Source organism: Gossypium arboreum, chromosome 1, assembly GCF_025698485.1.
Source record: "Gossypium arboreum isolate Shixiya-1 chromosome 1, ASM2569848v2, whole genome shotgun sequence".
Lineage (NCBI taxonomy): Eukaryota > Viridiplantae > Streptophyta > Magnoliopsida > Malvales > Malvaceae > Gossypium > Gossypium arboreum.
The window spans coordinates 14,710,850-14,725,996 of NC_069070.1; the positions used below are offsets into that span (position 1 = coordinate 14,710,850).

At 32.4% G+C, this 15,147-nt stretch overlaps 2 protein-coding genes across 2 annotated transcripts; one reads left to right on the forward strand and one right to left on the reverse strand.

Moving 5' to 3' along the window:
* Positions 1-1,584: 1,584 nt before the first annotated feature.
* LOC108480778 (F-box protein At5g07670-like) lies at positions 1,585-3,838 on the reverse strand. The gene is made up of 2 exons (XM_017783874.2): positions 2,395-3,838; positions 1,585-2,091 (listed from the first exon to the last, which is right to left on the reverse strand). Exons 1-2 carry the CDS (start codon positions 3,558-3,560, stop codon positions 1,824-1,826), a joined length of 1,434 nt encoding a protein of 477 aa, XP_017639363.1. The 5' UTR covers positions 3,561-3,838; the 3' UTR covers positions 1,585-1,823.
* Positions 3,839-9,962: 6,124 nt separating this feature from the next.
* Positions 9,963-14,737, forward strand: LOC108483485 (8-amino-7-oxononanoate synthase). Its single transcript, XM_017786921.2, has 11 exons — positions 9,963-10,321; positions 10,518-10,660; positions 10,748-10,855; positions 11,184-11,422; positions 11,524-11,565; positions 11,895-11,982; positions 12,315-12,448; positions 13,029-13,117; positions 13,749-13,899; positions 14,081-14,149; positions 14,408-14,737. The coding sequence occupies exons 1-11, from the start codon at positions 10,072-10,074 to the stop codon at positions 14,532-14,534; spliced, it is 1,440 nt and encodes a 479-aa protein (XP_017642410.1). The 5' UTR covers positions 9,963-10,071; the 3' UTR covers positions 14,535-14,737.
* Positions 14,738-15,147: the final 410 nt, after the last annotated feature.

The window sequence follows — 15,147 nt, forward strand, 5'->3', positions numbered from 1 at the left end:
TTTGCTCATTTCCAATTAGACTAAAGATATGTTTAGGTTCATCTATTAATATAAGTTGTCTTTCTGTATTACGATCTGACTATGTAATACTACTTAGTATTAGTTTAAACATTAGACAATTAATGAGCTAATATTTGCTTCTATGTTGCTTTTCATGCAAAAATCATATGAGGAAGATTATACAAAGTATATTATTATAATCCATGAATTATTTTACTTACCAATCTATTCGAAGAAATTACAAGTGTATATAGATGAAATACTTAGGAAACTAAATCCAACAGTTTTGGACCCTATTTGTATGAGCATCAAAGTCCCGAAACCTCATCAAGACATTAAGTGGTCAATAGGGTTGCTAGGCTGAACCCAATGTAGGCCTCCAATTTGGCCTAGCAAGAGAGGGTTTTAAGGGCCACTCTTAGGCCTATGAAACTATCAAAGGCATAAATGGGGCATCACTAGGCTCTTTCAGGACCATTATTTGCACCATATAAGTCCACAATTTGAACATGAAGCCCGCCTATTAAAAAGGCCTCTTTTAGCATCTTATAGAAGTGCAAGGGATCACCACTTGCACCCTTAAACAATAAAAGGATGTGTGCATCTAAGTATAGACCTCTCCTCCATCTAATAAGGAAGAGATAGGTGGCCAACAACTTGCACAAATTGACAAGTTGCTTAGCCACGAACTGGAGTATAAATAGTGGGGACTCTCTCCTTGGATAACATCATTTCATACATACATCTCATAAGACAATTCATTTAGCATATCCTCTCCTTATATCTCAAAGCTCGTCTTCCACATGTTGAGAGCACTTCTTTTTAAAAACTCTCTTTCTCTATACGATTCTAGGCCCCCATTGGAAAAAGCCACTATCAAATGCTTCAAGCATTATCTAAGGGCCTTATCATACTCACTACACAAGCACATCTTATATTCATTGTTCCATATATTAGTTTTCGTTTGCCTTATTTATTCTTGTCTGATAAACTGACTTAACCAACAAGTGTGCCCCGGAGGATAACCTCCAATGTCCTCTCATGAATGTTTCCTCTTTGCAAATGTTTGAAATTCAATCGACATAAAGGAAGGACATAACCTTTACCAACACTCTTTCAAAGGTCCTTCGGTCCTTCCATGACCATTGTTCACTCCCTTGAAACATTCTCGACGTTTATGCTTGTCTGAAGGTTTCACCGTGGATGTTGTTCATCCCTTAAGGCACTCATGGCATCTACACCCATCTGAGACACCGTCATGGTGAACAAAGGTCTCCCTCTACATCAAACATGGTCCCGAGTCTTCGTCCACTCCATCTCAACAATTACCAAAAATATTTTGCACTACTATTATACTTTTGATGCTATTATTATCAACAAAAAGCAGCACAATTACTCAAAATCATTTCCCTGAATCCGATAGTACTAATATAAAAGCATTCGGTCTGTTACTTTTCAATGTAACTTTGGTCACAGTCTACAAATTTAGCTTCCGTAATTTATGAAAGAATCCTACACATACAAGTAAGCTGATAAGTCTATTAATAATTAATGAAAAAATAATAATGAACGAAAGCCAAACTCTTGGAGTAATGTTAATGCATTGCTCTCTACAGTCCACACATCCAGATATCCATAATAAGGATATATAAGAAATCTTTTACATTATAAATTACATCAAAATTCTAATAATCCTTTCTCTGTTCGCTAACCTAGTTAGTCTTACAGAAAGGGAAGTGACGGATAAAATATTTCCATGTTAGAAGTACATCATTGCATCGGCAGCAAAGAACCGAATCCTTGATACCTGCAAATTCTGCGTCTCATGTCCTTTTGAAAAATTTCCCACCTTTTTTTCCCATGCCAGTTCCCATAAGACTCGACGAAAGCAAAGATTTGGCGTCTGGCCTCCACCGCAACTCTTTAAGATTACAGAATAAGGTTGCAAGTGCGGGAGATATGTCACTTTCCTTTATGTTCTTGCATGATACGACTACCAGAGTTTCGAGGTCCAACCACGAAAGAACCGTGGCTTCCAAACCTTCAGTTGTCAGTAATGAGCATCCTTCTAAAGATAAGAACTTCACTCTCCTGTGAGAAAAATAAATGACTTTTAGTTTCTCAACCAAAAACAATGTCGGTTGTCCAAATCCCGGTTCCCAGATTTCGTATTCTTCCATGTCACTAAATAAATCAATGCTCATCATATTGCTACCTAACAAACAATATGATCATAAATTTCCGCTAACAATCTAATAAAGCACATCTACCTGAGGTACATGACTCGATGGCAATTAAATAACCCTTTTTCTTTCTTTCATTCAGGCAAGCAAGCAAAGGTAATGAAAACAGGCTAAGAGATTCATAAAAGAACAAATAAGAACAATTAATTACCTGCAAACACTAGCAGAGGTGAACATGTCGTTGTCCAATCCCCAGCAGTCCAAAACAACCACCTCTCTCACAGCTTCACATACTCGAAACAAAGCTCTCAGACTCTTCTTACTCCGCAATTGACACTTTTGCAAATACAATCGCTCGAGAGACGGACAAAACCCCAAGTACTCATCGGGACCGGGATCCAAGTCGATCCTCTTACAAGACAGCAACCTCAAAGTCTTCAAATTCTCACAATAAGACAATGCAGCCAACCATCCATCTTCCATTCTATGATCACAAATAGTTAATTCTTCTAGCATTAAACAGCATTGCCCAATGGCTTTAATCCCATCAAAACTCCCTTCACAACCACTAAGTTCAAGCTTAACTAACCTCTTGCACCCTTGAGCTAAGATAGTTAACCCAACATCGGAAACCAATGAACAATAAAGACCGTCAACTTTTCCGACGAGTTTCAGGATTTGCAAATTCTCACACGCCGCAATCCCTCGTAAAACGTTGTCGTTACATTTATGTAACTCAAGCTCTTGTAGTGTCAAACATTCTTCAGCCAAGGTTAACAACCCCAACTCGCTGGCGTTAATTACCACAAGTCTTCGAAGATTGGGGCAGCCATTAGCAAGTGCTTGTAGACCTCCATCAACAACTTCAACAGGCAATAGGTTTTCTTCCAAAAGCTCCCAATTTGAACAATTCCCATACCTCATTTGCATCGAAACCATCCGATGAGTTAACAGAATCCCGGAATTACGGGGTGAAAACAAACAGCCATTGAGCAAATCCACGTGTGCTAAGTTAGGGAATCTAGTGATTAACCGACCTGAAACGAGAAAGTTCCAATCTAGGATCTTCAAGGACCGAACCAAACGGCCTTGGAGATTGAGCCACCGTTTGCAGACAAGGGAGTTAGGGTTCCTTTGAGAAAGGGGTAGCTTAGAGAGGATTTTTAGGAGGAGCTCGTCAGATAAGAGAAGAGTTCGGTCGATGTTAGCGAAATGGGGGATAAGGGTTTGGGATTTGGGGTCTTTAGAAGCTAAAGACTGAAGCTGCATAGCGAACACCACATGCTTCAATGGCTTTGTTTTCTTGAGCCAAATGTCTGACCACCGCGGCGGCCTCTTTTTCAACGGGGAATCTGGGTTTTCCTCCAAAACTGACATCGTTTTAATCAATGCCTCCTCTGCTTCTGTCACTCACTCCTTGACCTCTTTCTTTGTTTTGCCACTACAGTAAGTTAGCATCTGTGAATTTCCAGCAAAACGAATGGAATTTCGAATTTCTGCGAAATCTTGTGTTTTTGTTTTTAAGAAGAGACGCAGAGATGAGATGGGGAGTTGTTTTTCTTATGCTTCAGTTCAGTGATGCTGCTAACGGATTCCTTGAAGCGGTGGGGTCGGGATTTTGAATCCAAACCTGTTTTTTTTTAATGACGCTTTTCTACTACTATTGCTTTTTGTTTTTATGTCAGATTTTGAATATTTTAGTTGCTTTTTCTAATTATATATATATTTATATATTTATATATATATTTACCTAATTTTAAAAATGATTATTTTAGTAAAAATTGTCACTAAACTAAATAAAATTATAAAATGTTTATTTGATTTTTATTTTTAGTCACTTAATTATTTTAAATTTTGGTGATTAAATAGTTAGATAATTATTTCACATTAGGCTCGAGTTTTTCTTTCAATAGGAATTTGAATTTGAATCAACACCATCGTTTTATATTATAGAGTTATTCAATGACAATAATATAAATTGTAATAAGAGTAAAAAATAACATAAAAATCTAAAATATTTTGAACTAAGAAAATGAAAATTGAAGAAAAAAACACTTGCATTATAAAAATAATTGTAAAACTTGGAAGTGAAATGTGTACTAAAATTTGAAAATAATAATTGAACGTGAATGATTAATTACTAAGTTTACTTTAATGATTATTTTAGAAAATACAAAAAGAAAATAAAATAACATTTTTAAAGAACGTTTGTTTTGAAAGAAAAATTAAAATATGTGTATCAAATTGCAAAAGATGAAATTTATATGAATTATAAAAGAAAGACTTTGAACCTAACCTCGTCAACTACGGGTGGGGAGGCTAAGGTAACATGAAACCATTATTAATAAATGATATTATGAAATTTTTAATTTGACTTCAAGATTCATAAGTGTTGAAGTTAAAATAAATTTTTTATCATGATTCAGTGATAAAATTATTAATATTTATGTATTTTAATTGAAAAGAATTTAAACAAACAAAATGTATATTAATATTATTTTAAATTGAAGACTTTTTTTAAGAAATTTGTGTAAATACGAGTGATTGAAAGAAAAAATAGTAATGAAATTTGTTGAGGCGAACAAGAAAATTTAGAAAGGAGAGATAGGGGTTTGGTAACGTCTCTTGTAAATTGTAATAATGTGGCATTGCCTTTTGCCTCTTCATAATAGCCGTTGGATAATTTCAATGTCTCTTTTTTCCTTTTGGCCGTTGGGACTTGGGCCACCAACTCGCCAAGTATACCAAAGTTGAAAATACCAACTTCATCCATTTCACAAAAGATCAAAAAAAATGGTTAATCCTATATATCTATCTACCTATACTTAGATATATTATTTTATGTTATGGATTTTACTAATTACATTATTTATAGTTTATTTTTAATTATTTAATAATATTTCGATAATATTTTTCATGTTATTTATACATAATTTAAGGTTTAAAGTTTATGATTTAAGATTCGGGATTTGGAGTTCAAGGTTCATGGTAAAAAAGTCATCAAAATTATGTATTAATGACATGAAAAAAATTATTGAAATGTCATTAAATAATTAGAAAGAAACCATGAATGATGTGGTGAGAAGCACAGACTGATACAAGGGGCAGGTGTAGGCTACTGCCCCCTAACTTTTTAGAAATTTACATAGCATCCCTTTAAGATGAACTTTATTATATTAACCCCTTAAAAATTTAAATTTTACCCCAAATCCTAAAAAACACCAACTAAATCGATAATACTAATATAAGTTTACCTCCTAAATCGTAGAATCAACCGCTAATAAAAATGATCCATAAATTATATTTTTTTATTTATATATATAGTTTAATTGAAACATAGATTGTGAAAGTACAAATAAGAATTAAATCCTAAACATTTAAATTATTTTTTAATAAAATTGTTAAAAGGAAGTTTTCAAATTTGATAATCAATATATGTAAGTGTCATCTTCAAATTAATTATTAAAACTGAATCACTTAAATACTTTTTAATTTTTAAAATAAAATTATTTTTATTTAGAATTAAATTAATGAATATTTAAATAGAGTTCACGTAATATTAATAAAACTTAAATATGAAATTTTAATTAATTCATTTAAATTTCAAATTATAAAAAGTTTTAATTTAATTTAATTGAAACATAGTTCATTAACCTCATTAAATTCTAAACCTTTATATTGATTTTTATAAAATTTATTACCAGAAATTTTTAAATTTGGTAATTTATGGATAAAATTATATTAAATAATAAGATTTTTTTATTTTTAATAACAGTTTTTTTAAGAAATAAGTATTATTAAACATTTAAGTTTTAAATATAACTTCACCAATTATTAAAAGAAATATTGTACAAGGTAGCATTAAATAATAGTAAACTTCATAATTACGATGGTATAAATTACATATACTATTAATAAAAATAAATAACTTATATATCAACAAATATTAAATTTTTCATATAACTAAGTTTAAACCTCTTGAATAATTGATTACATGTGTAACTTATTAATAACATTTAATAGACTTTATAACTATAAATATAATTATAAATAATAATATATAATTAATTGTTATATCCTTATCTCAGCTTGGACACGTGGCAGCACGAGAAACGACTTAATAGCGCCCATGAATGGTCCTCTACCTCATACCTCAATGATGACTACCTGCTTTTGGCCACTTGTTTTTTTTTTTGGTGGAATTAGCCACTTGTTTTTATCCCCTAAGGAGGATGTGGCGCCCCAAACTCGACTAGGATTGACAGACCCAAATCCAGAACGTCACATTAGTAACTTGTATGACCTCCTTACCAACCACCAACCACCAATCACACCACAAACCACCATTCATACCACACAAATACATGCATAATAATTGATCCTCAAATAAAAATAAACATACAAATCCTTAGATTCATGCTTCTCTAGTAAAATAATCAATATAACAAGTAGGGGTAAAATCGTCATTTGACCTACATTATATGAAATAATCATAAACATAGATTAAGCATACATTAAGTATATACAGAATTATTTAAAACAATATTTGAAAGAATCGACTAAATCGATAAGTAAAACTCAAGTAATTTAAAACAAATGTTTAAGGATTAAATTGTAAATTTGGTAAAATATCCGGAAAAATATTTTTGAAAAATTAAAATTAAAATTATGAAATTATACATATACTACTTAATCATGCAAAATTTCAAGGCATTTTATAGTATTTAAGGACTCTAATTGCATTGCATAAAAATCAAGACTCAATTGCAAAAATAACAAAGCATGCCAAAAACACTTAGAGAGTTTGTCGTAACAAAATGACTTACCTCATCGCAACATGATTCGGAAAACCTCTCTCATCACGATGATGCAAAAAATGGTGTCCCAACAACAATCCTCGTCGTGACGTCACACGAATATCGTCGCGATGTCACCTGCAATTTCTGCAAAAACATCCTGGAAACCTACATTTGACACTTTGTACCTAAATTAAACATGCCATTTCGTGTTTTCAAGCTAGTTTCTCTATTCTAATTCAAGCTAGTTTCTCTATTCTAACATGTCATATAGCATACAAAGATCATTCACAATATGCTCAATTACCTTAAAACATACAATATCAAAGTTTGACACCCTAAGTAATTAACTAGGCTAGCATGCATTTCCAAGTTAACATATTAAAATACTTAACATGCCAATTAGGCATCTCATGCATTTCCAAGTGCATTTTAGGTTCAGTTTATACCATTTGGTCATTTTAAACTTGTCTCAATGTCCAACTTGCTATTCTAACACTCCTATCAAATTTCAACCATCCACACACCATTCAATCAACTAGACCTCAACCATCTTGTACCATGCATTTCAATCATTGTTCCTAGTCAATCAAACCATCACAAACCAATTATAAAAGTCCTTAAACAGTCCATAAAATGTCCATTTAAAAACCAAAGAAATGTTAAAGTTTAATCCCTTTAGTATGGTCCCACATTTTTCATAGTTGGAAGCCACATCACATATTCAATAAGATAGCCTTATTTGGATCACTTGGCTTGCTTACCTCTCCTCCTTGCTATTACTATTTTTTTTTTTTTTTGCAAAATAAACATATAAGAGTGTGGGCTTAAACAAGCTCAGTAAGTGCTCAAAAATTAATAGAAAACATACTAAGCATAATATCACATTTAATCATCAATCCTTAATTTATGATGATACATTGGTGTCTTGTGATTATGAAATATGCACGGAAATACAGCACATCAGATACACAGATCTCCATCACACCAATGACTCATAGAGTCTAACATGTCCCAAATAAGTGTAGTAATAAGCTGACACTCTCCAACAAACCAAACATGTCCCAATGAATGTAGCTTGGCTCAATATTCCCTTATCTCTCCAATATATCCTGAGGCCTCAACGCCCATACACAAAACACATATGCGAGTACTCGAATCTTATGACATGCAACTATATCCAATTATTTCAAGAGATCACAAGGCCAACATATCTATTTTACACATTTATCTTTCTGGTTTATGCATACTTTCACATGTCATGTTCACGATTATTACATCATTATCTTATCCACTTTTTCTGCACTCTCAAGTCTATCACAATGTTCATGGAGCTATATACACTATAATCTCATATGTGTGCAATAAACCAGCAGATCACAAGTCATATTCTGACATAATCACATCTCATATAATCACATTAGCACATCTTATACACATCACATCACATTTTAGCTTTATTTGCAAAGTATCTTAAGTTTAAATAGAAACACTTACACTTGGAAATTAGGATAGGTGATTATGATACCTAAGCTCCCATTTTAGCATATTGAATTGTGCCTAAAAGCAACAATTCCAAATCACTCACTGATTTAGCTTTTACTTCAATGTCGAAAGCTCAAACAAACTTTTCTTTCCCCTTCACTTTGCTCGTAGAAGCTCTTGAGGGATCTGACACTTTGCATACACATTAAACATAGTATAAACACATCATGAAAAATTGCAAACACAATCAAATCACATTAAAAATGCAGATCTATGCTCTCCTTTCTCAATACCGAAATTTAGCTAAATTTATCGATATAAGAAACTTGCTCAATTTTCGATCCAAATCCCCAAACATGTTTCTAAACATCCTAATTATTATATTATAATGGATCTAAGCCATCAATTTAACCTAATAGCAAATTTAACCTAATAAGTATCTATATATTTTTTATTCAACACTTTCACATTAAATAAAAATTGAATACGAGTATTAAACATATTCAAAATATTAATTGTCTTGACTTGTATAAAGGAGTAATTAAAGCTCTTATTAGACGCACATTTGGCACAAGTTCAAATTATGTTATCCCAATTCCCTAGTCCTTAGGCTAATATTGTATAAAAAAATAAAACACACTTGTTTATTAACTACTAGAAACTGTATAGAAAAATAAAACAACTTTGTTTATTAACCACTAGAAATTCTATCACACGATATGCGTATAAAAATCACATATTTAGAACACATATGCTTATTTAAAAAAACATACAATAAATAATGAGATACGTAATTTGAAATTAATTAATAATAATACATGGAATATGTATAATATTAAAATAGAAAAATAATAGTACAAATATACAAATGATGAAAGTAATATAGTAAGAATAATAAAATTAAAATGAATAAAAATTATAAAACAAAATTTTAATTAATTGGTTAATTGATAAATTTAATATTTTATTAATGCAATTGGTATGAATTCAAACTCATCACATATATTTTTTATTAACTTAAAAAATAAAACACTAAAGTATTCTTGTATATATTTGTAGTATGTACCTTAAAAAATTTTATGCCACAACAAATATTTGTCAAGCGTAAAAATAAAATGCATAATGACTTATTTGGTTTTTAAAAGTTATTTTAATCTTTTATTTAATTATTTTTATTTCTTTTAATCATTGAATTTACATTTTGATAATCACTTAAAATAGATAAAAATTAATGTATATTAATTTTACAGACCACATAATAATCTACGTGTATACCACATTAGCAATTAATTAACTTTTAAAAATAAAAATATTGAATAATTTTTTAGAATTTTAATCATTTTACTTCTTAAAATAAGATTTATATATATTTTAAAATTTTAAAATTTTAAAATTAATTATTTGCTGGTATCCATGTAATAATGTATGTGTACCTCGTATTAGTCAAATTATCAAATTGTTAAAATGATTTTTTTTTTTAAAGCAAGTTGATAGCTAAATAAGTTGGCAAAATAAAAAAATTTCGGTAGCTGGTAATTGACTATTTTACCTACCATTTTATAGCACTCTTATCCCCCGAAAGAGCATTGGTTTCTTCGCTGCGGGAAATGGAGGTTAGCAACTTATGGGACAAATGGGTCGGAGAAGCGCTTTCGAAGCTCGACTCTTTGAAATTGCTTCGATCTTTAAGACCCCTTTACCTTCCCAATGAACAACAGCAAATGAACAATCTTGGAGTTTCCGGTAAAGAAGAGTACGAGGTGTTCGACGAAGTGCAACCATGGGATCGTTCCTCTGTCAATGTGTCTATTTCTGAACCCACTTACCGTAAATGGCTTCTTGAGATTCCAAGTTCAGGTTTGAACAAAAAAAAAAAAGGATTCTCTTTTATTTTGCTTTTATAATTATGGAAATGATAAATGATTACTGAATGAATGTAGATGCAATAACCCTTTTTGTTCTTCTTTGATTGGGAAATGAGTGAACTTTGCTCCCAAAAAAAAGATAAGCTTTTTGAGTTTTTGCTTATTAACTTGGCCCATTGGGCTTATAGGAGATGAGATTGTTCATGGAGAAAGTTTAGCTGATGATACTTTTGGCACGAGCCAACAGCAATTCAAGCGGCTACTTTTGTTCTCTGGAAATGATTATTTGGGCTTGAGTTCACATCCAGCAGTTCGAAGAGCTGCAGCAGAGGTTTGCTTCAAGATTGACTTCTTGGACAAGTATCTGCCATGATTGTTGTTTAAGTAATTTTCTTTTGCTAACTTCATTTCGCAACAGGCAGCTCGAGATTACGGAATGGGCCCTAGGGGCTCTCCGTTAATCTGCGGATACACTTACCACCATAGATTACTGGAGTCAAGCTTGGCAAGCTTAAAGAAGAAGGAGGTATAGAATTGGGATAAGACTTTATACGTGCAGTTGTTTTCATTTGAATTTTTTAATCCATTTGTTGTATGCTCAGTTCATTAGGTGCTTGAATATGTTTGGAAAATGATAGTTAATGATAAAGGTTGAATGATGCTAGTGGTACTTTTGTCTAGATTTTGATTATAAATTCTAAACTAGTTTTTAAACCCATGAGCTATTACGCGGATTATATTCAGTATGACATTCTTGTTCTTTCAGTATTTATTCTTTTAACCATAAATATTCTTCTACTCTAAACTTTTCTGAAGACTGATGCTTGTTTTTTGTTTCCGAATTTATGCTTTAGGACTGTCTTCTTTGTCCTACAGGGTTTTCAGCCAATATGGCATTGATGGTAGCACTTGGAAACCTTGCATCCCTCCTTGCAGCAGGCAACGTGCCTGTGAAGGATGAAAAAATTGCCATTTTCTCTGATGAACTAAACCATGCATCAATAATTGATGGTATTCGTCTTGCTGAAAGACAAAGAAGTGTAGAATTCTTTGTATATAAACACTGTGACATGTCCCATCTCCGCGCACTGTTGTAGGTTTTTACTTTTCACATAGATTATTCTGATAGTCATTCTCTTTCTATGACTTTCTCTAACCATTCTGCATAATGACAATTTTTTTGGATTTTGACAGATCAAATTGCAAAATGAAGAAAAAGGTTGTTGTGACCGATAGGTTAGTCATGTTTCTACAGATGTTCATTACATTCTCATTTCTCTATCCTATAAAAATAAGTAACAGCCAACCTTTCTTCCGCATTTTCATGCTTTTTTTTTTCTGGATGTCCAAGAATATTGTACATTTGCAAATACTATACTTTGCATTTTTTGCATCTTACCAATGAAATACATGTTTATTAATATAACTAGATTTTTGCAACTGCATTCATTTATGAATGATGTACTTTCTACCATATATTGGAACTTACTACTGTATGGCTGAAAACCCAATTTCTTTATCTGTTTGTTTAACTGGTATTATTTGTTCTATATTCTCTTCTACAGCTTGTTTAGCATGGATGGGGACTTTGCACCTATGCTGGAGCTTGTAGAGCTCCGGCGGAAGCATAATCTGTTGTTAGTCATCGATGACGTAAGTTTGCATTTGCATATACAGAACTGCAGGATGATATTATGTGTCTACTTTATAGTACCTTTTTGCAGGATATAATGTAGGCCTTGAATCTATTATGAATTTGTCCTTTTCGAGAGCACAATCCATATAATTCATTCTAGAAAAAGAAAAAATCTAAATTAAGAGAATGAACTTGATCTTGTACTGCATTCTCCACGTATTCTCGGTCACTAGACTGCCCAACATTGAGCTTGTGCATGGTATACAGAAGATGGCTTCTTTCTATTTACATGATTTATCTCTAGTATATGCCATCAATATCTAAGAAGTGCTGCTTGTATGCTTCGCAGGCACATGGAACGTTTGTTTGTGGTAAGAGTGGTGGAGGAGTGGCTGAGGAATTTGAGTGTGAAAGAGATGTTGATATATGCATTGGAACTTTGAGCAAGGCAGCAGGTTGTCATGGTGGATTTATAGCCTGCAGGTAATAGTTTCTTCTTCTTCTTCTTTTAGTGTGGAGAAGAATAGGAAAAGGCCATAGAGCAGCATTGAGGAAACAATAATAGACAACATAGCTATTGTTGACTTAAAATCATCTAGACATGTAAAGGTTTATAGATTTGTCATGTTTGGTCTATGCTGTTTATAGCATTTAAATATCCCATCTGTAGGCATGCAGAATAATATGATAACTACAAAAATAATAGACTATACACCTTTAAAATTTAGATTCTACTATACACCTTTAAGAATTAGATTCTTTGTCCATTCAGATTTTTTAATGCTAATTTAAAACTTTTATTTTGTGTCCTTTCATGGGGAAATATGATTTCAAATTATACCCTGGCATAATTCAAAATTACATAGATATGTTCATGATGTTATACCTTAAGATATGTTAGCTCACAATTTATTTTGACTTCAACATTCCTTCACATCTATATCTAAAATACTAACTCACCAAAATACATTTGTATTTTAGCATGTATCTTGATTGAATGTTTCATGTGATTTATGTGAATGTATCATATTTAGTCATGCCAGTCTGAATACCATGTGAACAGCAAAAGGTGGAAACAGCTTATCCAATCAAGGGGCCGTTCTTTCATATTTTCTACTGCCACACCAGTTCCTATAGCTGCTGCTGGGCATGGTAAAACTCAGCATTATTTCAATGCGACCTATTCCTTTTGTTATCCTTTCTATTGTACCAGTAGATTTCAGTGAAATCAGATACATTCTTCTTTATCTTGTGGCCAACTATGCTGCCAATCCCTATACTTTAATGAAGTTTGAGATTTAATCTTTGTACTTCAATCGTTGACACTGTTAGTATTTTCAGTCAAAATTTGCCATCAATACATTCATGCAATCAGTACCAACTTCAAAAGCAAATCATTATGAACTCACCAAACATACTTGATGGTAGGCAAATTTTGAAGAAAAATACTGACAGTGTCTATGATTGGACTGAAATTTTTAAATTTGAAAAAGTGTTTTGAGTATTTAATTTTCAAGTACAGGAATTAAACCTCATACTTTATCAAAGTACAGGGACTGACATCATATTTTGATATTATTAATTATTACCACTAACAGGATTTATTTCTGTTCAAGTAATTATCCTTGTAAGAAGTAGTGAGGGAGAATTAACTTCTAGGAAATAAAGAGATGGAGTTGAGTATATAATGTACAGTGTTAGAAATGAATTCTCTTTTTGCCTTATCCGCAGATGTAATTGTAGCATTTGCCTTCTTGCTAACAAAATAAATACGACTTAGCAGCTGCTGTTATTGTGGCAAAAAGAGAGACCTGGCGTCGAAGAGAACTTTGGAACCGAGTGGAGGATTTCCGTGCTTTGACTGGAATTGCCATTTCCAGTCCGATAATATCTCTTATTGTAGGAAGTGAAGAGAAAGCCCTGAAAGCTAGCAGGTTTCTTCTCTCATCCCCATCCATCACCCTTCTTTTTTTGGTACAACAATGATTCGATTCCTGGTGAAGGTGAACACCCGATTAATAGGCAACAATTTGGGGTTCATCCATCACCCTTTATGGCTGTGAGTAACTAATAATTCTTCATATTGCTTCTAACTGTTCCGTCTCTTATGAACAGGAAATTGTTAAAATCTGGTTTCCATGTCACTGCAATCAGACCACCAACAGTGCCCCCCAACTCTTGCAGGTTTGTTGCAGTTTATTATTATCATCCATCTTGTTGGTTTCAGTTTTGTGGAAACATTGCCCATAGTCGTCTACTAATTAGTAGCATAAATTGGGAACTTCTAGTTTAAACCTCCTGTGAAGTCGGGAATGTAGTGTATTAGGTTACCAAACCTTTGGCTTAACTTATTGTGGATGTTCTGAATCATGCCTGGATGATGGAAAACATGTTCATTTCAATGTGGACTGACTTCGTCTTTTCCCTTCAAACTTTGTTTAGGTTGCGAATCGCTTTGAGTGCAGCACACACGACTGATGATTTGAGGAAGCTCACGTCTGCACTCTCCAGTTACATCAACTTTCAAGATACTGGAGGTACCAGTCTCCACATACATTCTAAGCTATAGGATCAAATAGTTTGGTAGGATTGCAAGGTTTCTTTATTTAAGAGAACACAAGTATAAGAATTTGTTCGTTAAAGACAGTCATCTTCTAGATTCGCTATCACATTCATGAAGATAAATTTATATTCGATTAGGATTCAATTCAACAGGTAAAGTTAGCTCGGCGTTGATATGCAGGTTTAATATAAGCATACTATGTTACATCATGAGATACGTGTTATGGGCTATGAATTTTAACGCTACTCGAAAATATCAATTTACTAATTTTGCTAGTAATGTTGCCATCTGACCTATGAAAGCAATACTATGCAAAAAAAACAGAAAAAGGTAGCAATGTTACGTATTACAACCAAAGGCTTTCAATTATATCATCTTGTAATGTCCCAAAATTTCCGATAAAAACATCTAGTACGGTCTTGGGATTGGACATTGCGAAAAGGAAAATAAGTTATAAAATTTTTATGAAAGTAAAATTAATATTTGATATGGAAAATTAATGTAGAGAATTGTGTATTTGAATATGTGGAAAAGGGATTAAATTATAATTTTAGAAAAGTTTGAGGGTTAAAATATAAATTTAATCAAAAAGACAATATGAGCTATCAGTAATCTTTTG

What these genes read in the sequence shown, in the direction of transcription:
- LOC108480778 (XM_017783874.2), bottom strand. Translation starts at nt 3,560, where the DNA reads ATGTCAGTTTTGGAGGAAAACCCAGATTCCCCGTTGAAAAAGAGGCCG. An exon ending in ACCTCTGCTAGTGTTTGCAG is followed by an intron (nt 2,092 to 2,394) that starts GTAATTAATTGT and finishes TTTTTCTCACAG; the next exon opens with GAGAGTGAAGTTCTTATCTT.
- LOC108483485 (XM_017786921.2), top strand. Translation starts at nt 10,072, where the DNA reads ATGGAGGTTAGCAACTTATGGGACAAATGGGTCGGAGAAGCGCTTTCG. An exon ending in TCTTGAGATTCCAAGTTCAG is followed by an intron (nt 10,322 to 10,517) that starts GTTTGAACAAAA and finishes TTGGGCTTATAG; the next exon opens with GAGATGAGATTGTTCATGGA. An exon ending in AAAGCCCTGAAAGCTAGCAG is followed by an intron (nt 13,900 to 14,080) that starts GTTTCTTCTCTC and finishes TCTTATGAACAG; the next exon opens with GAAATTGTTAAAATCTGGTT.